We start from the raw sequence: 22,333 nt of genomic DNA, 5'->3' as shown, positions 1-22,333 counted from the left end.
GCCCTCACACTGGAGGCTCTGCTCCTGGCCTTGCATGCGAGGTCCCAATCTTGGCCCCCTTACCCCGTCTGCAGCCCCCGCCCCAGAGCCATGGCCCCGCTCCTGGCCCAGCTCTGAGGTGTGGAGGGCACGGACAGGAGTAAGGGGGGAGGTGAGGTAAAAAGTTTGGCATGGGGGGCACTGGCTTTCAGCAACCCCACTGTAAAAAATGTCCCAGCATCACTGGCTGCTGTCACTGCATGGGAGCTACACTGATTGACACTAGGTGAGGGTCTGAGCCGTCACGTGAATTCTAAGAATGCAGTAGCCTTCCAGAGGGACCAGTGCTTCTGAACAGAGATGGGCTTGCCCCAACCCCAACATCTAAACACGTCCAAGCTTTAGAGCCATTGTGAACACTGCCACTTAGATGCATCTTTTATTCAGCCTTGCTCCTTCTCCACCTCCCCCCCCCCACCACCTCCCCATTGGAGAGCCATTCCTATGCCCTAGATTACTGTCAAGAAAAAGCAGTTTGTCTGGAGAGTCTCAAGGTACAAGCAACTGGATGGAACATGAAAAAAATCCCACTACAAATATTTGCATTTACATTGCAATCTTGCATTTTTTACACAGTCAAAACTCCTAAGGAAAGCAATGGGCATACTGCCTGTGCAAGGGGTAAAGGACTTGTCCTCTGTAGGGCTATTACTCTAGTTGCAATACAGATGGGTTGCCTAGGGTAAATTATGTTGCCACTAGCTGTGAGCTTTCAGTAAAACATTAGACCCAAATCTTTTTTCCAGAGGGTCCATTTCACTCTTTCCACATATATTTTGTTCATTTCTGTGCACCCTCTGCACTGCTGAATTCTCCAAAGGCCTTGGTGTGCTGGCAGCTCAGGAGAGAGACTGCTCACGGCATTTCCAGACAGAGTGGAGGGAGGAAATAGGGAACTTAATGGATGGCAGGAGATTTCCAGCTTGAGTTTGGACACTCAAGAGACTCAGCTAGTTCAGAGGAGCACAGAGGGGCTAACTTCAGCCAGGGGGTAGCTCCCTTGAAGTTTCTGTGAACATGAGTTCCTATCTTCTGGAGATTCCCCCACTGCTACATCAAAGACTAAAGTATCCTCTCTCAGTTCCTTCATCTTAAGATCCCTGACCAGTACGCCCACCCAACTGCAATGCAGCCAGAAATCTCCTCTAGTCAGTCTGGCTCTCTTGGATTAATAATTACTCCTGGATCATTTTGCTCAGAAACTATTTGTTCTTTGTATAGAAAATAGAAAGTGATTGGGATGGGCTTACCACAATGGAATTAGAGCTCATGGCATTTATTGGGTGGTCTGAAATTGTTACAGGACTTTTGGAAGTCATTCCTACACGGCCACCGTCAGTCCTGAAAGGCTAATAGGATGATTACAAAGTCAAAATCAGTATTTTGCAAAGGAACTCGATATACTACATGAAAGGCAAAGAAATCACAGTTAACTGAGGAGGGAAAAGCTGATTTTCATGGCTATGGAACACAGCATCGACACACAAGAATTATGGTTCGATTCAGGAAAACTCAGGCTGTCCCATCCTAATACATTCCTTGCTCGAAATGCCCCTTAAGCCCACCAGATAGTAAGGCCCATGTAAATGGGCACACTTCCCATGGACTCACAGTGAGCTGCACAGGTGCATATTACACACACACACACAAACATCTGGCTCGTCTCCCACCATGCACTTTCAGTATCTGCTCATTCGTCTCCACCCTAGCAAAGGCCTGGTGAAATTAGTGGGCATCTGTTCCTTGACTTCAACAGGACTTGGGCCAAAAGTGGAGGTGATGAGCTGGACCTAACTCAGGATTTGCCCAGCGTGGCCCATAGGTGTGCAGCTGGGAATAATGTGATGAGAAGGAGAAAAGGGAAATGTGGGCTGAATTGCAGAGAGAACCACTGGATTGTGGGATAATCTCCCAATGATAGGCATGGAAACCCCAATCCTCTGGGATAGTAAAACTAGATAGGCACAAGCCTGGGAAAAATAGGGTAAGGAACCATTCCCAGCTGGCAGGCAGTGCGGGAGGGAAGAAAACGAGGCGATCTATGAGGCAGAGATTCCAAGGCCAGAAGGGACCCTTGTGACCATCTTATCTGGACCCCCTGAGTAACACAGGCCAGAGACCTGCTGCACATAATACCTAGAACAGAGCTCTTAGAAAAGCATCCAGTCTCAAGTTAAAATGGTCAGTGATGGAAAATCCACCATGATCCTTGGGTAATTGTTCCACTGGTTAATTACCCTCATTATTAAAAATTTGCACTTTATTTCCAGTCTGAATTTGTCTAGCTTCAACTTTCAGACATTGGATTGTGTTAGACCTTTCTCTGCTAGATGGAAAATCCCATTATTAAATATTTGTTCCCCATGTAGATACTTATAGACTGTAATCCAGCCATTCCTTAACCTCCTCTGTGTTAAGCTAAATAAATTGAGCTCCCTGAGTCTATCATTACAAGGCATATTTTCTAATCCTTTCATCATTCTCGTGACTCTTCTCTGAAACCTCTCCAATTCATCAACATCCTTCTTGAATTGTGGGCACCCGATCTTTTTATCTCTACTTTCTGGAGGGGCAGGGGGAGAAGGAGAATGTATATATGATCACATTGCTGTCCAACAAATGACCCTACCAGTGTGGTTTTGTATTTAAATGGTCAACATTTTTTAAAAGAAAAAAAGATTTTGTAGAACAAAAATATCAATAAATTGGGCAGCATTTAAATATAGCATGTACACATGGGTAGAGGGGCTTTCATTGGCACATTCAAACATTGTAATTGCCCTCTAAATGAACAGACACACAAACTCAGAGGGCAGGCTGAGGTATCTGATTATATGATGCAGGGGTCAGCAACCTTTCAGAAGTGGTGTGCCAAGTCTTCATTTATTCACTCTAATTTAAGGTTCTGTATGCCAGTCATACATTTTAACGTTTTTAGAAGGTCTCTTTCTATATTCTACAATATATAACTAAACTATTGTTGTATGTAAAATAAATAAGGTTTTTTAAATGTTTAAGAAGCTTCATTTAAAATTAAATTAAAATGCAGAGCCCCCCCGGACCAGTGGCCAGTACCCGGGCAGTATGAGTGCCACTGAAAATCAGCTCACGTGCTGCCTTCGGCACGCGTGCCATAGGTTGCCTACCCCTAATATGATGCATAAATTTAAAGCTGTAAAACAGAGGAATCCCCTGGAGAAATTAATTCACCACCTCCACTGGTGTTTAATTTAAACATAAAGCTCTATAAGTAACATACTGTACAAAACCCATCAATGCGACAGATTTACAGTAATGCTCAGTGCTAAATCCTCACCTTAGCAAATCACTTAAACACATGCTTAATTTCCATTGACTTCAATGGCACTATGGTGCTTTGCTGAATACAGAGAAACTTAAGCACATTCTTAATATAAGGTGAAGTTATACAAACATTAACTATTTAGTCATATGGCCATAGCCTGCCTTGTTCCCCATGTCACAGACATGAGTAATGACACAGCTTTGTAATGATACCAGAATAAATCTGCACAATTTAATAGTCCAGGCACCCACTGATATAGGGTTTTCTTGTTAGAAAAAATATCATGAGTGGGATTTTCCAAAGTGCTCAACACTGGCCTACCTTTTTCCCCATCGTCTTTTTATGGGAGGATGTTTATTCATCATCCTGAAAAGTATAACACATGAACTGAAGGTGGCCCAGTGGGCTAAACACTGTTATGGGGCCACCTTACTTTCCCATCCACACATTCATGCCCCATGTGTCCCTTAGTCTGCACATTCCCTCGTACGACTGATGGACAGATTTTATTTTACAATTGTTAATAGTCCCTTATAGTGGGCTTGGAAATATTAGACCTGGGACTTTGACTGAGGAATGGAGTTTTATGACTGAGCCTTGGGGGCACTCCCAGATAATTAATATATATGAATAATATGGGTAGGGCGTATATATTTGTAGTGTATATGGGTGTATATGTATGTAAGGTAAGTGGGGAAGTGGGATACCAGGAAGAAATACAAGGAGGCGGGTGCAACAGGGGAGGCTTCCTGATTCACACTGAGAAAGTAGGACAACTGGATGGTTATTTTAGGGGCCTGTACACGAATACAAGAAGCCTGGGAAACGAACAGGAAGAACTGGAAGTCTTCATTCTGGCAACTACCAGAAGTTACTAGATCACAGGCCCTGGTTTCTCATGGGAGATTTCAATCATCCTGATATCTGCTGGGAGAGCAATACAGTGGTACAAAGACAATCTAGGAAGTTTTTGAGAAGTGTAGGGGACAATTTCCTGATGCAAGTGCTAGGGGAACCAACTATGGGCCTCTTGACCTGCTGTCAGGGCCGGCTTTTTGACCCGCGGGGACTGATTAGAATACTCGGCAGCAGGGAGTCCACTCTGTGTTTTCCGCGGCACTGAAGGACCCCCCACTGCCGAAATGCCGCCAAAGACCCCCCCGGAGCAGGGCCCCCTTAGGCACAGGGGCGAGGCCCTCTTCGGCGTGGGGCCCGATTCTGGGCAATTGGGTGAATCAGCTTAAAGGCGGCCCTGTCTGCTGTTCACAAACAGGGAAGAATTGCTGGGGAAGTAGAAGTGGGTGGCAACCTGGGCAGCAGTGACCATGAGATGGTTGAGTTCAGGATTTTGGTAAAAGGAAGAAAGGAGAGTAGCAGAATACGGACCCTGGACTTCAGAAAAGCAAACTTTGACTCCCTCAGGGAACTGATAGGCAGGATCTCCTGGGAGGGTAATATGGGGTGGGGAGAAGAGTCCAGGAGAGCTGGCAGTTTTTTAAAGAAGCCTTATTGAGGGCGGAGACAAACCATCCCCATGTGCAGAAAGAATAGCAAATATGTCAGGCAACCAGCTTGGCTTAACAGAGAAATCTCTGGTGAGCTTAAACACAAAAAGGAAGCTTACAAGAAGTGGAAACTTGGACAGATGACTAGGGAGGAGTATAAAAATATTGCTCGAGCATGCAGGGGTGTAATCAGGAAGCCCAAAGCATAAATGGTTGCAGTTAGCAAGGGATGTGAAGGGTAACAAGAAGGGTTTCTTCAGGTACGTTAGCAACAATAAGGTGGTCAGGAAAGTAAGGGACCCTTACTGAATGGGGGAGGCAACCTAATGACAGAAGATGTGGAAAAAGCTGAAGTACTCAATGCATTTTTTCATCTTTGTCTTCATAAACAAGGTCAGTTTCCAGTCCCAGACTGCTGCACTGGGCAGCACAGTATTGGGAGGAGGTGAGCAGCCCTTAGTGGTGAAAGAACCATTTAAGGACTATCTAGAAAAGCTGGACATGCACAAGTCCATGGGGCCGGATGCAATGCATCCAAGGGAGCTGAGGGAGTTGGCTGATGTGATTGCAGAGCAATTGGCCATTATCTTGGAAAACTCATGGTGATCAGGGGAGGTCCCGGACAATTGGAAAAAGGCAAATATAGTGCCTATCTTTAAAAAAAGGAAGAAGAAGAATTGGGGGAAATACAGACCAGTCAGCCTCACCTCAGTCCCTGGAGAAATCATGGAGCGGGTCCTAAAGGAATCCATTTTGAAGCACTTGGAGGAGAGGAAGGTGATCAGGAACAATCAACATGGATTCACCAAGGGCAAGTCATGCCTGACCATCTGATTGCTTTCTATGATGAGATAATTGGCTCTGTGGATATGGGGAAAGCGGTGGATGTGATATACCTTGACTTTAGCAAAGCTTTTGATACGGTCTCCCACAGTATTCTTGCCAGCAAGTTAAAAAAAGTATGGATTAGATGAATGGACTATAAGGTGGATAGAAAGCTGGCTAGATCATAGGGCTCAACTGGTAGTGATCAACGGCTCGATGTCTAGTTGGCTGTCAGTATCAAGCAGAGTGTTTCAGGGGTCAGTCCTGGGGCTGGTTTTGTTCAACATCTTCATTAATAATCTGGATTATGGGATGGATTGCACCCTCAGCAAGTTTGCGGATGACACTAAGCTGGGGAAGAGGTAGATACACTGGAGGGTAGAGGTAGGGTCCAGAGTGACTTAGACAAACTCGAGGATTGGGCCAAAAGACATCTGATGAGGTTCAACAGGGATAAGTGCAGAGACCTGCACTTAGGATGGAAGAATCCCATGCACTGCTATAGGCTGGGTACCGACTAGCTAAGTGGCAGTTATGTAGAAAAGGACCTGGGGATTACATTGGACAAGAAGCTGGATATGAGTCAACAGTGTGCCCTTGTTGCCAAGAAGGCTAACGGTATATTGGGCTGTATTAGTAGGAGTATTGCCAGGAGATCAAGGGAAGTTATTCCCATCTGTTCGGCATTGGTGAGGCTGCATCTGGAGTATTGTGTCCAGTTCCCCACTAAAGAAAGGATGTGGACAAACTGGAGAGAATGCAGCAGAGGGAAATGGAAATGATTAGGGGGCTGGGGCACATGATGTATGAGGCGAGGCTGAGGGAACTGGGCTTATTTAGTCTGCAGAAGAGAAGAGTGAGGGGGGATCTGATAGCAGCCTTCAACTACCTGAAGGGGGGTTCCAAGGAGGATGGAGCTCGGCTGTTCTCAGTGGTAGCAGATGAGAGAACAAGGAGTAATGGTCTCACGTTGAAGTGTGGGAGGTCTAGGCTGGATATTAGGAAACACTATTTCACTAGGAGGGTGGTGAAGCATTGGAATGGGTTACCTAGGGAGGTGGTGGAATCTCCATCGTTAGGGGTTTTTAAGGCCCGGCTTGACAAAGCCCTGTCTGGGATGATTTAGTTGGGGTTGCTCCTGCTTTGAGCAGGGGGTTGGACTAGATGACCTCCTGACCACCACCAGCAACACACTGGTGACCCAAGATCGCTGATCTGATAAGTAAGCGAGCTGTCCTCTGTAGGAATCACGATTTAGCAGAAAACCACCAGCTAGGGAACACCTTTAGCCCCTCCCTGCAAATCCCCACAGAGTGTAATAAGGTATGGATGTGCAATAAGGGTAACCTATAACATGAATAAACAGTACTGCGCAGGGCTGAGGTGGCACACAGGAGGAACACACACACGCAGGGGATTGTAACTTTATGTAGAATTTGGCCCATTTTAATGTATTGCGTTAGTACTAGAGGTAGGAGTGAATTAGAACCCCAGTCCAAACAGCCCCACATGTGAGAGGGTCTGATATCTGGAACAAAGCTTGGCTTTGAATTTCACTGTTAGAGCTGCTCTCTAGAATGAGCGCAATTGGGATTGCAAACTGAAAAACACCCACAAACACTGAGGATGAGCAGTGTCAAAACTGAGGTCCAAACGTGGGTCTGAATTCTGTAGCTCAGTTTAATTTCTGCTAAGAGCTTGTCTATATGAGAAAAGATACCATCATTATGACTGGAAAAACTCCCACTTGTGGACACTGATCCAGAACAACAGTGGCCTTTTTTCAGTTTTGCTTATGTCACTTTTATAATTATACCAGCATAGGAATGCTGGAACATTTCCCCACGTGGACAAGCCTTAGTGCTTTTAGCATTCAGTTAAAAATAATAGAAGGCCAGATTTCAAAACCTGCCCATGAGTTGGTGCCTACAATTCTGCTCATGCAAACAGTGTCTCCACCCGCCATTCAGGTAATGGGATATCTATTTGTACATACAAATGTGCTAACTGCACCCTAAATAACTGCCCACAAACTCAGAGGGCAGATTGAGGCCTCTCATAAGTCAATGCATAATTTTAACCTGACCCTCACAACACTGTAGTTGTCATGGCATATGGAATAAAAATGTTGGCCTGATAACCCCCCGAAAAGGACATCAAGGTCATACTATCAGCAGGGCACAAAACCATAAATAAAACAGCATCTGTTCAGCATTTAGTCTGAAAGTGCATCTTTAGGATTATCATTTTGTGATCACATCCTGTTTTCTCTCTCTTTCTCTCGCATACATGTGCAAAAACACACACACATAGCTGTCCCTTGGGCTGGTGAATTGGGGCACCTGCCCCAGACCCCGTGCTTTGTGGAGGATCGTGGGTGGGGAGGTGAAATGGCAGGTGAGCGGAGTGAGGAGGCGAGGGGGGGTGCGAGGAGGAGCCTGATGCCCACTGACAGGTTTCCCCGGTCAGCGCCTCCTCCTCCTCCCTCCCAGCACCTACCAAAGAAGGATCAACTGTTTCTCAGCGTCAGGAGGCGCTGCGGGGGAGGAGCAAGGGCGTAGCACGCTTTGGGGAGAGGACAGAACAGGGAGGGGAAGAGGTGGGGCGGGAAGAAGCAGGGTGGGGCTGGAGCCTTGCGGAAAGGGGTGCAGTGGGAGCGGGGCCTGGGTGAAGCCAGGGGGAGCACCCCTCGGCAGATAGGCGCTAAGTTTCTAATGTCCCGGGTCCCGCACCCCCCTAGGGACGGCCCTGCACACACACACACAGCTCCCAGTAGGGATGAGTGAATAAAATGTTAGGAGAAAACATAAACCCACAAGTAAATTGCAAATTTAATTTTTTAAAATCTGAACTGGAAACAAACCCACCCTTGGGGTCAGGTACTTGGAATCTAAATCAAAATGGTAAATTCAGGGGGATGGGACTGGGAAGGTGACTGTTTAATGAACATTTGCCCATTCAAAGCCCTTGTCCCCAGGGGAAATGGGGACAGAGGTGAGCAAAGGGCAAATTGCAGGCTTAACTCCATACTTCACCCTCAGAGAGCAGCTGATGATCAGGGAAATGACTAAAAATAGCAACAGGTGTATAGATTCATCCTCCATTAACAAATTCTGGATCAAATTTGCACACTTTACTGGTAAAAATAAACAGCAGCCCACGCTAGCCTTTGCAAAGTGTGTGCTTTCTCCTTCATATATTGCCAGCCAGTGGAACTGAGCTGGAAGTATACTGATGTGTAAACAGACTAGAATACCTCTTTGTCCTTTCGGGGGAATAGAAAGGAGGGGGTATCAGCTGTTCAGTGCTTACGCTGAGCTGTTTATGTTACAACAGTATTAACACTGGCTCCTTTGGTATTGTTTGCAGTGAATTTGGGTGTTAGTGGGTTCCACAGAACCAGATGAAACACCAGGCTGGACATTAGCAGTTATGCCAGAAACACTCTCCCCTCAACACAAAGCAGTCAAGCCAATAATCACAGAATTAGCCACCCACTGTCCTACAGATGTGAGTCAGATCCAAAACTCTGGATGCAAACACATACAAACCCCATGCCCCTAACTTTGGGCCCCTTGAAATCTGATCCTGAAGTTTACAAGGGCCCCCTACCTTCCCAATGTGCTGAGCCAGAACTCCAGGTCCTAACAGGTCCTAACAGCTTTAGGTGTTCCCACTCCAGATCTGAATGCTGCAGCCTGAGCCCATCTTTAGTGGCCCATACCAGAAAAAGGTAGTTAGTAACTTCTGGAAGCAAATAAAAAACAACCCCTGCAAAACCATTTTCTTGATACAGTACATCCCTCTTACTTAGACACGGAAAACAATTTACTGGGGCCTTGGGCACAAAAAACATTTTAGCTGCCCATACTGAGCCACATGGCTCCACCCCCTGCTCCTCCCCTTCCCCCCCAAGGCCCTGGCCAGGCCGGAAGTGGGTAAAAGCTTCCCAGGGAGCCCGGGCCACCTATGCTGGGTGGTGCGCCATGGGGAGCAGGGACACGGACTGGGGGTTACTCTCAGGCATGCTGGCCCCCTGCCCAGGGCAGGTAGAGGGTCTGGGGCTCCCCACAGTGCACATGCGCCAGCTTCTTCTGGCCTCTGGGGGTGCTCAACCCCCTGCTCCACCCCAGGCCCCACCCTCTTCCCTCAAGCCCCCACCCCCTCCTGCCCCTGCTGCACCACCGCCCTGTTTCTTCCTGCCCAGTTCCATCCCCTCCCCGAGTGCTCTCCGTCCCCGCTCCTCTCTCTCCCCATAGTGCCTCCTGCATGCTGTGGAATAGCTGATTGCTGTGGGTGGGAGGCACTGGGAGGGAGCAGGGGCTGGCTGCTGGTGGTTGCAAAGCACCCACTAATTTTTTTCCCTCCAGCTGGAGCACCGATGGAGTCGGCACCTATGCCACAGCAGCCCAGGCTCCCTGGGCAGCTCTTAAGTGATCCACAATCTCAGCATCTCTCCTTCTCTGGCTCTGGAGGGGTTTAACACTGTGGTTCCCTTGCTTAAATCAGTATCAAGGCATCATGTCATGAGACTACACAGACATCATAAACACAGAAAAAACAATGGGTTCCTACTTCAAAGAGTTCCAAACATTCTTAAAAGCCAACACAACAAGCGGGGCAGGGTATAGTGGGGTATAGGGCACCCTATCTACCACAGCTGGGCAGGCAGGGGGAGAGGAGGAGCCAAGGGCAGGGCCAGAGTTCCGGTGCTCCTGAGGGGGCCCATAAATTGTCTGGGGTTTCTGGGCATGGGCCCCATTAGCCCATGCAGTAATCCACCACTGCTCTTACTAATTAGGCTACTGATCCCTCCAGAGACTAACCACAGCAATTCCAGCTGAAGTTCACTGTAGCTACAGGCACTCAGGATCCAACAAGATCAAATATGTCTTAAGCTAACACTTTGGAGGAATTTAGGGCCAGATCCTTAGCTGGTGTAAATCAGCTTAGTTCCATTGACTTCAACAAAGCTACACTGACATACAGCCACTGAAGATTTCACCCATGCTGCTTACTCCCATCATTTCCAAGGCATCTGGAACTAACTTTAAATGACCCTTTAACAGGTTCATCATATTAAAGTCAGCAGATGTACTTCACCTGTGAAATCAGCATATGGACAAGCAACCACATAACAAACTAATAACAATAGCATGGAAACAGCCACAGAATAATTACCAGTAACAATGGTTACCTGGGGCATTCTGACCCTGCGTGTAAGTCTAGGAGGTGGTTGTATTGTGACAGCAGAGGAAGAATGTGCAGAGGAAGAGAGAAGAGCAGATGAAGAGAATGAAGTGTCTGCAGTCTTTTAAAGGAAAGAAAAGTTGGTCAGCTAAATGCATGATTTCTTACCAGAATCACTGCTATCATCTTTTGTGATAAGAGCATCCTTTATATATACACTCAAATTTGGTGCGCACATTGCTAACGTAACTCCATGCAAGAGACAACACACCTTCCTAGCTCATCCTTCTTTGCTTACAACTGGACTGCATTTTAAAATGTGCAGAATGTTAAGCTTATGTAATGGCTGCTGGCAATACATAAAGATGAAAAACTATATCTTTTTGTAAAGCTTAGATACAATTTTGATGAAGACCTGGTTAATTTCATATGAAAAAAATATAATTTGGTAGCATGGAACACAGTCTCAGAAGGCATTTTTCCCTCCCTTGTTTAATTCTGGCCCAGATTTTATGTTGCATCAAGATCAGCTTGATACAGGAAAGGGGAAGGGAGCCAGTTCCAGGCACCTGATTCTGAAGCTGCCAAAGCCACAGCCTGGGTGTAAGCAAGAAGAACCTAGGGGGCTACTGTAACTTACTCCAGCCGGTTATGGTCTCCAAGGGATCATAAATCAGTTGAGATTTGGCAGAGCGGGGGATGTTGGGGGTGTTGAAGCCAACTATGTCACCTCCTGCTAGCTGAGAGCTCCCCTAAGATTCCTCTATTCTTTTCACAGAGCACAGCTTGCTCTTCAGCAACAAGTGTATATATAATTTTAAATAACTGACTCACTCTTGGGAGAAAACACTGCAGCTTTAATTCTTAGGTCCTTTTACCTCACTCTGGCAGTGTAAAGGGGGCCTTACAGTGGGTGTTAGTGACATTTACATAAAGGGACCAGTAGGGTAAATGAGAATCAGGCCCATTGAGTGTGTTACAAGAAAAAATGACTCCTTTAACTTTAACTAGCTGGCTGTGCAAATACACAGACCCGGGCTAGAGGTTCACGGCACCTCAGGCTCCATTAGGTTCACCTGCCTTCATTTTTATGAATGAGAACAGCATAGGTATTCTCCCTAGCTAGGATGAAATTTATACTTCAGGGCATAAACTGATCACCAGCTAGGGTGAGGGAGGAATTCCCTGTAGTTCATTGTTTTCGTACAGAGAGGTGAATTGCATGGAGGCTGCAATACGCCCTCCTCTGACACATCTAGTAATGACCACTGATTGGGCCAGTATAGCAGACTAGATGAGGCTTTGGAATATTTGTCAAGGCAATTCCTACTTTCATATTTGTTCTCAATTAACTCTTTCTACAGCCTTGCTGAATCCACTTCTAGGCCATTTTAGTCCCCTGCACGCTGGAGACAGTATTGCTAACAGCCACTAGCTAGCTATAGTCCATAAAGGGATAGGCAACAGCTACTGGCTCTGTGTGGCCAGCTGGGCAGTAAGGATTTGAAAACACAAGTAAGCGTAGGGTTTCAGAATAGCATATACATGCAGGAGAAGTACCTTGTTTGTTCCGCTTCGAATCTGTCTCAGTTCACCTTTCCTTGTGCCTCTTTTCTCAGCATTATTTCCCTGCCCAGTAGTGATTAGCTCCTGACATAATTGGCTTTCCCCAAAGGACGCAAAGGGTCTCTTTTCTGGGCTCATATTCTTGTCTAGGTTTGATGTTTTCAAGCAACCCTCCACAGAGATCTCGGGCATGGGATTAGAGCCTTTGTCTGTCTCATTCCAACCCTCCCTCTCACTGTTTCTGCTGCCTTCTCTATTATTTCGGACCTTGGTTTGGTTGCCAATGACATCACTGAGCTCGGAGAGAAAGCTTTCGGGTCTCCCAACAACCGAGTGAAGGGTCTGACAGCTGCTCAGGTTGGGGGAAGGGCAGCCAACAAACTTTTCTTCGCTTTGCGGAGTGGAGTGACTGAAAGTGTGAGCAGAGGACGGTGGCCTGGAGGGGAAAGATGGCAGTGGCGATATAATGGACTGTGGCGTGGAGGAGCCCGAAAGGTTAGAATGGTGAAGGCTAACAGAGGGGGAGGGGCTGGCTGCAGCTGAGGCCGTGAGATAGTCCTCGGGACAGAGACAGCCTTCGGGGAGAGGAGGCAATGGAGGGGTTGTGACAGGAGTACTGCTAGGAGACACTCCCACAGTCAGGGAAATCCACTCGGCCGTGATCGCCTGCACCTCTGGAGACAGGGCATGGCGTGGGAATGGCAAAGGTGGAGGAGTTGGTGTATGGAGCAGCTCAGAGCCAGGAGACTTAAAAGGAAAGAAAAGGAAAAAAAGATAGAAATAAGACAAATGACAAGAAAAAGTACAAAATTTTCAAACACAAGTGAAGGCAGTGGGGAAACGAAGAGTGAGTGCAGGAAAGCAGACGACACAGCATGAAGGATAAACTCTCGCTGGGGGCTTCATGCAGACTGCGAACCCTTACTCACGCTGAGTAGTACCTTGCCCCTCAGTGACTGGAGCCATGGGGCTGCTGAAGGAGCCAGCACTGCTACCAGGCAGGGAGCATCCCGGGAGTTGGCTGATTTTAAAGCAAGTTCTAGGTTTATGAAGCTGGAACAAAGATGGGTTGAACTCTGCCCTTGTCTAGGGGTGCAGGACACTTGGGCATGACAGGCCTAGAGCTTTCCCCGATCATATGTGCACACCAGCCATGCATTGCAGGAAACGAGAATGAAAGGAAGAAAACAACTGCTTTTACTGAGAGAATTAACAAAACCGCTGAAAAAACTAAGAAAGGGTGCATACAGGCTCCCAAATCAAGGGAAAAGCTGGCAGTAAGGTGATGGCAGGCATGCCATGGTGACGTAGGATGTGCCAGGCCCACACACACTGAAGCTAAGTTGAGATTCACTTTTTCAGGGAACCCCAAGAAAGCAAGCATGGTCTCCTCTTCACTCAACAGCCAGGAACAGAAATATCTGCTAATAAGAACACTAAAGGAAGACAAGGACAGAGACACTGACTGTAGCCCTGAAATTTCCAATCCTTCCCTAGTCTCCGTTGCGTGCCCTAACTTCCTGACTCTCCTCCCCCAGCATTACTCACTGGAGGGTCTTGTTGTGTATGTTGAACAGAACCAGCTAACACCTTTCCTTCCCTCCCTCACCCAGGGACTCAGGCCCCGCACCTGCACATACCTCATGTATGTACTCAACTTTAAAGCAAAAATGTTTGCAGGTACAGGGTGAAGTGTATCAAAGGCTATAAAGCCCCACAGTCAGTCCTGGATCCGAGATTGCCACTAGAAACAGGAAAAACTGCCACTGGCCGCTGTCTCTGTGGTGGATTTAATTCACCGGTTTTTGGCTTCAGTCGGATTTTACACCTGTTTTAAAGGCAGTTTCGCATTCCTAATGGGGCCAGACTGGCAGGCCCTAGAGACTCAAGCCTTCCATTTTGCTGCTGATCGTGTACAGCATGAGCAATGGTAACTCGGGCCTCTGACACACTGTCCTGCCCAGCTGTCTCAGCCCTAAGCTGGAGTTGCTGTGTGGAGGGATAATTTAGGCCCCAATTTAAATCCCCCTGAAATCGATGGAAGGACTGCCACTGACCCCTTTGGCTCAATGCCCTTTTAATCAAACAGGATGCCCACTGCAGTGATGGTTTGACTTGTGTAGGCACTGGTCTCATCAAACGAGACCAAAGTCACTGACTTATCCCTGCAAAGACACTGAAATTCACTCAACTTGCCATCCTTGCCAATCTAGCCAAGGTTCAATCTGTGATCAGAGTTGAAATGCTTTGTGTCCTGTCCCCAGTCCTCCCAGCCACCCAGTCTTTCTGGTAAGTGAAGTGTAACCCCTTCAGCTCAGCTCTCCCTGGGCCGGTACAGTGGTAGTGAACTGGACAGGACGGATGGTGCTACTGTACAGTACACCATAATCTTGGCTGGGGATTTCCTCCTGCACACAAATGACTGCTTCCTACTGTTCTGTAAGGTCTAGTAACTGGCGACATCTAGCCTGGGTACCTGCGGGGAAGCTGTTGTACTGCGATTAGGGGAGTGAGACATCAGCAGCTCAGGGTAATCAACAGCATTCTTCACTAGTGGCCGCTTGAGCACATCCACGTAAGTGACAGGGAAGATGCCTTGGCGGTTGGTACCAGAGATTTTCCCTTCGTACCAGTTCTCATCAACTCGCCGAATCACCGTGATCCTTTCGCCCTGCAGGAGAGAACCATCACACAGCACTGATGCTAATCCAGCGTGTAAACTTGCAGCACAGGAGATGAGAGCCCTCGCCCCAGCTGAATTCAAGCCACCTGTGGCATGTCACCCCACCCTTCTTGACATGGCAGTATGTTTCTGAGTTGAGCTGACTGGGGAGGTTCACCCCTTCTGAAGCTAGCTCAGGCTGTCTGCAGACTCAGGCAGGCAGCAGTCACTCTTGGGTCAAATTTCACAGAGTTTCTTTGCATGCAGAATGCAAGAAACATTTTTTTTATATGAAAGCTGAGGTTCTGATCTCATTATGTGAATCCCATAGCAGAGTCTCTAAGCTCTGTCCTCAATCCTCTTCCCTTCTGTTCTGCTGACAAAACACACAAGAAAAACTTTTGAATCCTGATTATATACTGCAAGCTCCAACCTTGTGTAAAATGAAAAAGAAAATAGAGAACATGGAATTTTAATATCAACACACATGCAATCATCTGCCACCTTTGAGATGGAGAAATTTTGCTATTTAAGGTACTTTAATAAATGCGTTCAGTTCTGCTCTGAAAAGTGACTGAAAATGGCACCTTCTTACTCCCTGTCTACATTCATTGCCTTACATGAACACTACAGTAACACAGATATGTGTTCACTTCTATTCACTCTTGTGATCTGGTTTGGCTCAGCAATGCTATGGGAGTACAAGCTAGCCAGTAATTCATCAACAGAAAGTTGATGTTCCAGTGCAGAGTCACATTCTGCACCTCATTTTACACCCATGCAACCCGAGTGATGGTAATGAGACTGTGCAGGTGTCACTAAAGGCCTAATCTAGCATGCAGAATCACAGCACCAGCACTGCACCCATGCTAGTCCCTCTGGAGTGGGAATACAGCACGTGTCTGCTTTCTGGGATACAGACGGTCTCCCTGCAAAACACTCATCACAATATACTATGGCGATGGGTGCTGAATAAAACCCCCAAGGATTAGATTAAGATAATTAGATTATTCTAACATGCACAAAATGTTGTCAATTTTAGTGGATCATCTCCTTTGAAATGATGCACCATCTGGTTTGTTTTGATGAATGCTTTCACCCATCATGCCAATGAGGGTCCTACCTTTCTGAATGACATTTCCACTCGAGTATCCCCGTTAAAGTTAAATTTAGCCACAGCATCTCCATACTCTAAAACTTGCACCGGGGCCAGCTTTTGGGGCTGGGCTTTTTCAGCAGGCGGAAGTAGCTGAAAGAAAGAAATGAAGTCCAATGACCCATCAGGAGCCCACAAGCAGGTGGCTCTGAGGCAAAGCTGTGGCTCTGGAATGACAGTATTTCAAAAGGAAAGAGGTACCTCTATGTAGGAGCGTGGGAAGATGCCAACTCTGCCATGGTGTTCTCCTTCATACCAGTTCTGGTCAATCTGCTTGTAAATGTAAACAATGTCTCCTTTTTGCAGAGGAAGCTCCCTGTTAACAACACATTGGTTACAGCTGAACTGCATACTGTCCGCAAACAAAGCACAATGAATTTCACTGCAGGAGAGAGAGAGAGGCTGTGTATATTCACCCTGGACATCCCAAGTGCCATCCCATATACCTGCTGGGTATCTCACACTTTCCCGGGGGTCCCTATCTACCCATTTGCTGCAAGGTGGGTTTGGGAAGAAGCATTTAAATCACACTCAACCCACTCATCTAGATACTACTCTGTTGTTCTTACTATGAGATGCCAAGGGTTTGCTCACTGTCTGGGTGCATTGTGGGTGTGGCTTTCCATAAAGAAGGTGTGGCCAGACATTATTGAGCATCTCCCCTTCACAAGCAGAGAAAAGGAAAGGCAAGCAAGTGTTAAAAGCACTAGCCACTGGCTGCTGCTGCTGGATAGGATGGGAGGAGAGAGGGCCGTGCCCACTTTCCTGCTTTGGGCTGGTCATTTTGCCTGCACAGTTGTTCACTTTGCAAGGAGATAAGTGAGCCAGGACTATTCTGAGAGAGTTTAAGAGGAAGCTAATTTGCTGATAATGGAAGCACCATATACATGACGCTCCATGGCCAGCCAGTCTTTGCAACCGTTATAGACTTTGCTTGGACCAGTCCAGCAGCAGGATGTGAACTTGGAAACTTCAGCAAGAAAAGCAGGAACGAAAGGACCAACTGTATCAGACTCTCAAACCTCTCCTATGGGCCAGCCAACAGCGAATGACAAAAACCCACCCTGTCCGCTCCTAACATGGATGACACAAGCTCCTCTCTCTCTTGGCCACATCAACATCAAATGCACGTAGTGAGCAGGCCAAAAACACTGTTCTCTCTGCAAGCTCAGGCTGGGATCTAAGCAACCAGCTGGGTTCTTCCTGCCTCTCAAAACACCACCAGTAATAAAGATACTGCAGTCAGGACACAACTGGCAGATCCGCTTACAATGGATGAAGTGGAGTTGAATCCAGCTCACCCTCCAGCAGGGGCTAGCAGGAACAAACACTTGTTTGTGTCAGTGAAGCAACTGGATTTGCCTCAAAGACATACGGGGAGAAGATACACAGGGTATACAAAGCTCCTCTACTGACTTGAAGGACTTGCTTTGAATTACTGGATCAAGAGACACTCCAGAAACATTAATCAGTCGTCTTATACACCCTAAATGATGCATGATATGCAGAAAAAGCAGGTAGGGAGAGATAGAAACAACCATATCCAGATATACTCACTTTAATGTCTGTGCTTTGAAGTCAAACTTGGCTCTAGCAAGTCTCATCTAAAGATTGAAAACAACAAATTAAAACAACAATTCTGTTTTCGACCCATTAGTGAAAAGGCTATGGAAATGCTTCCCAGCCATTTCAAAGACTAGAACAAATCTGGGGGTGAAACTAGCTGATCTTGGTTCAGATATTCTGCTGCATGCTTCTTGCACCAGAGTCCAGATCCGCTCTATGGATCTGAGAGAAGAACTTATCCCTCAATAGGCCAAGTGCCACCTTCTGGTATAAATGTAACCAATGGCAAGGAAAGCCCTACAGCAGGGAGTTTAACAGCAGTAAATGTTTAAACAAGTGACCATGTCAAACCCTGCTGAACCTGACAACTGCCCCAGTAACTACAATGAGTCTGTGGATTTAGGATTAAATTCCCCTTGGATACAGGAAAAATATGCAGGCCAGCAGAAAGCAACAGGGTGATACTCACATGGCATTCACACCCCACTGAAAATCTATTGTCCACCTGCACCATGGCCCATGTACTACTATGGTCACTGTTTCAATTGGTAGGAAAGAGACAAAGGCCAGGAGGAACTGAAGAAAAATAAGCATGTGTCTAAAACTGTCTCAAGTTAGTTATAAAGGTAAATAGGATGGGATTTGTTAAGAGCACGTCTATCGACAGCATTTAGGGTATGATTTTGTTGGCTGATTAAAATGGTCCTAAAATATTTTGATAATTTTTAAGCCACTATGGCAATGAAATAATAATATAAAAATAATTAGCAATTTTAGAAATAAAATAATTACAGTTGTTGGTAATATAATAATCATAATAACTAATATCTTGCACTCACATGGCACCTTTCATTCTGAAAGATCACAAAGCACTTTAAAAACAACGGGTTCATTTCTGGCCTCAGTTACACCCATGCAACTGAGGGAAAAGTTAGTCCTGCACACAGGAATCAACCTCACTCATCACTGGGGTGAAATACAGCAGCTGTTTAACAGCACACAGCATGATACACAATGGTTTAAAGCAGGAAGTGGCATCTGACCACCTAAACACCCCAACTCTTGTGAAAAGTGCCATGAGAGGACATGAAAAGTATCTCCTCCTTTGTCTCTTTTAGAAGGACTAAATCATGTAATGTTTAGGAAACATGCTGGGACTTCTTCCAACTCTTTTCTAGAGCAGCACTGAGCGTCTTTCAAAAGAAGGAGAACAGCATACTCTATTTCTAACAAAAATACAGGACAGTCACATGACCAGGATCAACAAGACATGAAGTTTCTAAGCATAAGGCACAGACAAGAAGACAACGTAGCAGTCTGATGCAAGGGATGTAAAATGCCTTTGATTCACTAAAAGTAGCTGATATTTAAATGCATGCATCACAGGTGTGCACCAGCAATTCTCAGCAGGCATGCTTTAACATATACAGCTTGGTATAGAGATATCAATTAATTTACCAGGCACAAGAGCCAAAGCAATTCTAAATGAAGCCAGAATGGGAAAAAAATTAAACAGTCTCTGGAGAGCAAATGTTGGCCTAAAGCACAACATTGTGAGAGGCGAATATTGCATTGGGTCAAGCAGCAGACTGAGGTAACTATAACAGACCTCTGACCCAGATTTCCTCTTTGCTGTATCGTCTACATTTAGGAGGTCCCCAAACCGCTCATTAGTGATAAACTGATGGTGCGTTGGAATAACCCCTGTGTGCCTTCTAGCTGCAATATCAGCTTCTTCTTGCTCACGTTTAAGTCGTCTCTGGTCCTCTAAAAGTTTCTGCCATAAAATTGCATAAAATGGGCAGTAAATCATCTAGTTTAGGGAATTTGAAGACTGCCAGCAAATGTGACTTTAATAAAGAACTTCAGAGGTGCCGGCAAATAGCAACAGCTTTAGAGAAACATATAAGATCAATTTTATCAACAACACAATGGTTTCCAATTGATTAGCTTGGCATAGAAAATACATTTCATTACAGTGTATTTAAAGCAGATTATTTATTGGTAGTTCTTAATGGGATCATTTACAATGAAATAACTCTGCATACCAAGGACCTGATCCAAAATCAATGGATGTCAAGGGGAGTCTTTCCACTGACATCAATGAGCTTTAGATCAGGCCCAGATGGTCATTTAGGCACTTAACTCCCATTGACTATCAATGGAAGTTGAGTGGCTAAATACCCTTTGTGACTTTGCAGATCTCCCCCTAGCTGCTTATGGCTCACATAACAAACACCATTTAGTAAAATAAGTAATTCTCACTAACAAAAGTATTTGGCATCCTTTGGCAGATTAGTGGAAATGAGGGCCCTTGATCCTGCATTCTATGGGCGTGAGTGTCCATCCCCCTGGATCTGACTGCAGGAGTGTGGTCCAAGCTTTGTGCTAACTCACCCAAGGGCCTTAAGTGCCAGTGAATGCAGATAGTTGCTATTCATATATTTTACAATACGAGGAGATAGCAAAAGATGTATTTCCACAGAAATTAAAAGGAGGGCTTAAAAATATTTCAAAGCAAGATGTTAAAATTATTTAAACTCAGAATGATAACATGATTCTTCAATGAAAACATATCTCCCAGTTTAAGTCACTGGCTTTTCAGAGAAGCAGATAGGTGGCTAACTAAAATTAGTAACCTCCCAGAGTGTCAACAGTTTGTATCTTTCTTCAGTATCGAATTTAGCCAGGTTTGGAAAGACTGGGTGGTTCCCTTATGATGTTAGTTTGTATATATTCTGGCCAACAATTTCAAGGGGCTGGTGAATTTTGGGTGCCCAAACAGACACATGGTAAAGAGGCCTGGTTTTCAGAGATGGAATATTCAGCACTTTCTGAAAATGAGATCCGTTTAAAATGTCTCAAATTGGGCACCTAAAATTGGGAATACCCCAAATCACTACTTGCTTTTGAAAATCTTGTCTTTACTAATTAATACTTGGCTGAAGAGACCATGTTAGCTTATAGAAAGATCATTTTGCCCTCCTGTAAAGCACATCGGCTGAGTTATAACAACACACTACATCCTCACTGTATTGGCCTTCATTATTATGAACCTTGGCCATAACGAACCCAGTCCCTGGATTCCAACTACAGTCTCAGAGCCCCAGCCCCACCGTGTGGGGCTGACAGCCAACCACCTGGAGCCTCACTCCTGCAGGGGCTGACTGCCTGGAGCCCTGACACTCCCAGCTGAAGTTGCAGATGCTACCTAAACTCACCCTCCACGACTAACTCCTAGCCTCAGGTATCATTATTAATAATAAATTAATGTAGCGAACACTTTTATCTTAAGCCACTTCATTAACTTACCCCAGCAGCGTATCATTCATTTTGATTGTCCTTTTGGTCTAATGAACCCCTAGCTATTATGAACAAAAGGCTTGGATTCCAACAGGTTCATTAGAGCAAGAGTGTACTATACTTCTCTCACAGATCTCAAAGTACTTTGCAAACCTTAATGACCTCTCATGTAGTCCTTGCATGGTTGGTAAGGATTATTATCCCCGTTTACATACTGGGTAAGTTGAGGCTCAGAGAGGTCAAGAAGAGACTAGCCCACGGTTGTACAGCAAATCAGTGGCAGATGCAGTAATAGAAATCTGGAGTCCCTTATTCTAACTACTACATAACAAGAACAGGAGTACTTGTGGCACCTTAGAGACTAACAAATTTATTTCAGCATAAGCTTTTGTGAGCTACAGCTCACTTCTTCAGATGCATAGAATGGAACACACAGACAGGAGATATTTATACATACAGAGAACATGAAAAGGTGGAAGTATGTATAAATATCTCCTGTCTGTGTGTTCCATTCTATACATCTGAAGAAGTGAGCTGTAGCTCACGAAAGCTTATGCTGAAATAAATTTGTTAGTCTCTAAGGTGCCACAAGTACTCCTGTTCTTTTTGCAGATGTAGACTAACACGGCTGCTACTCTGAACACTACATACCACTTCCTCCATAGGTAGGTACGGAGATGCAGAGGCTATGTAAGGCCAAGTGGTGTACTTCCTGTATATTTAGCTGTGAGAAATGCTTCTAAACCACAAGGAAGGGCTTTACCTCTTTATCATCATGACGTCTACGAGTAATTTCTTCTGGAGTTTCCATGTAATCGACTGGTGCAAAATGCCTTGGTGATTCTGAATCTACTTCAAAACAACACAAGGCAGTTAAAAAACAGATGGACTTATCTCGCGTCACCAGAAAGGAAAAAAAATATTTTGACAGCACTATGATTTGCTTCCATTAGAGCTGAAAGGATTTTCAGTTGTTGTTGACCAAATTCTCAGTCAAATATTGATAATGTTTTGGATATCTTTTTTTTCCCTTTTGGGCTGTACTTGTGAACACAGATTGAAACAAAGGATAATACAGAGGTGGGAAAGCGAGTAAAAACATAAAAAGACTTTGTGAAGAAAATATTTGCTGCCATTGAAATAAGATTTAGCATATTACTGTCACCACCCATGCAAACACATACAAACACGATTGCACACTCAGAAACACAGAGACA

The 22,333-nt window shown here is 45.5% G+C and overlaps 1 protein-coding gene across 39 annotated transcripts in view; it reads right to left on the bottom strand.

The window, feature by feature from the left end:
- Positions 1-22,333, bottom strand: part of SORBS1 (sorbin and SH3 domain containing 1) — a 297,291-nt gene that overhangs the window by 8,460 nt on the left and 266,498 nt on the right. For 18 of the 39 annotated variants that reach the window (XM_075072820.1, XM_075072821.1, XM_075072815.1 and 15 more), the window contains 6 exons: positions 21,880-21,965; positions 19,423-19,590; positions 17,805-17,851; positions 16,449-16,563; positions 16,215-16,340; positions 14,906-15,100 (listed from right to left, as the gene is read on the bottom strand). In XM_075072820.1, the coding sequence (XP_074928921.1) occupies positions 14,906-15,100; positions 16,215-16,340; positions 16,449-16,563; positions 17,805-17,851; positions 19,423-19,590; positions 21,880-21,965 (737 nt within the window). Of the gene's footprint in view, positions 1-1,289; positions 1,389-10,870; positions 10,985-12,423; positions 13,177-14,905; positions 15,101-16,214; positions 16,341-16,448; positions 16,564-17,804; positions 17,852-19,422; positions 19,591-21,879; positions 21,966-22,333 lie in introns of all 39 variants that reach the window. The other 21 variants (XM_075072803.1, XM_075072805.1, XM_075072804.1 and 18 more) reach the window with 2 other exon arrangements.

This window comes from Chelonoidis abingdonii, chromosome 16 (assembly GCF_003597395.2).
Source record: "Chelonoidis abingdonii isolate Lonesome George chromosome 16, CheloAbing_2.0, whole genome shotgun sequence".
NCBI lineage: Eukaryota > Metazoa > Chordata > Testudines > Testudinidae > Chelonoidis > Chelonoidis abingdonii.
The sequence above is the reverse complement of the archived record's forward strand: the minus strand, read 5'-3'. Positions and strand labels throughout refer to the sequence as shown.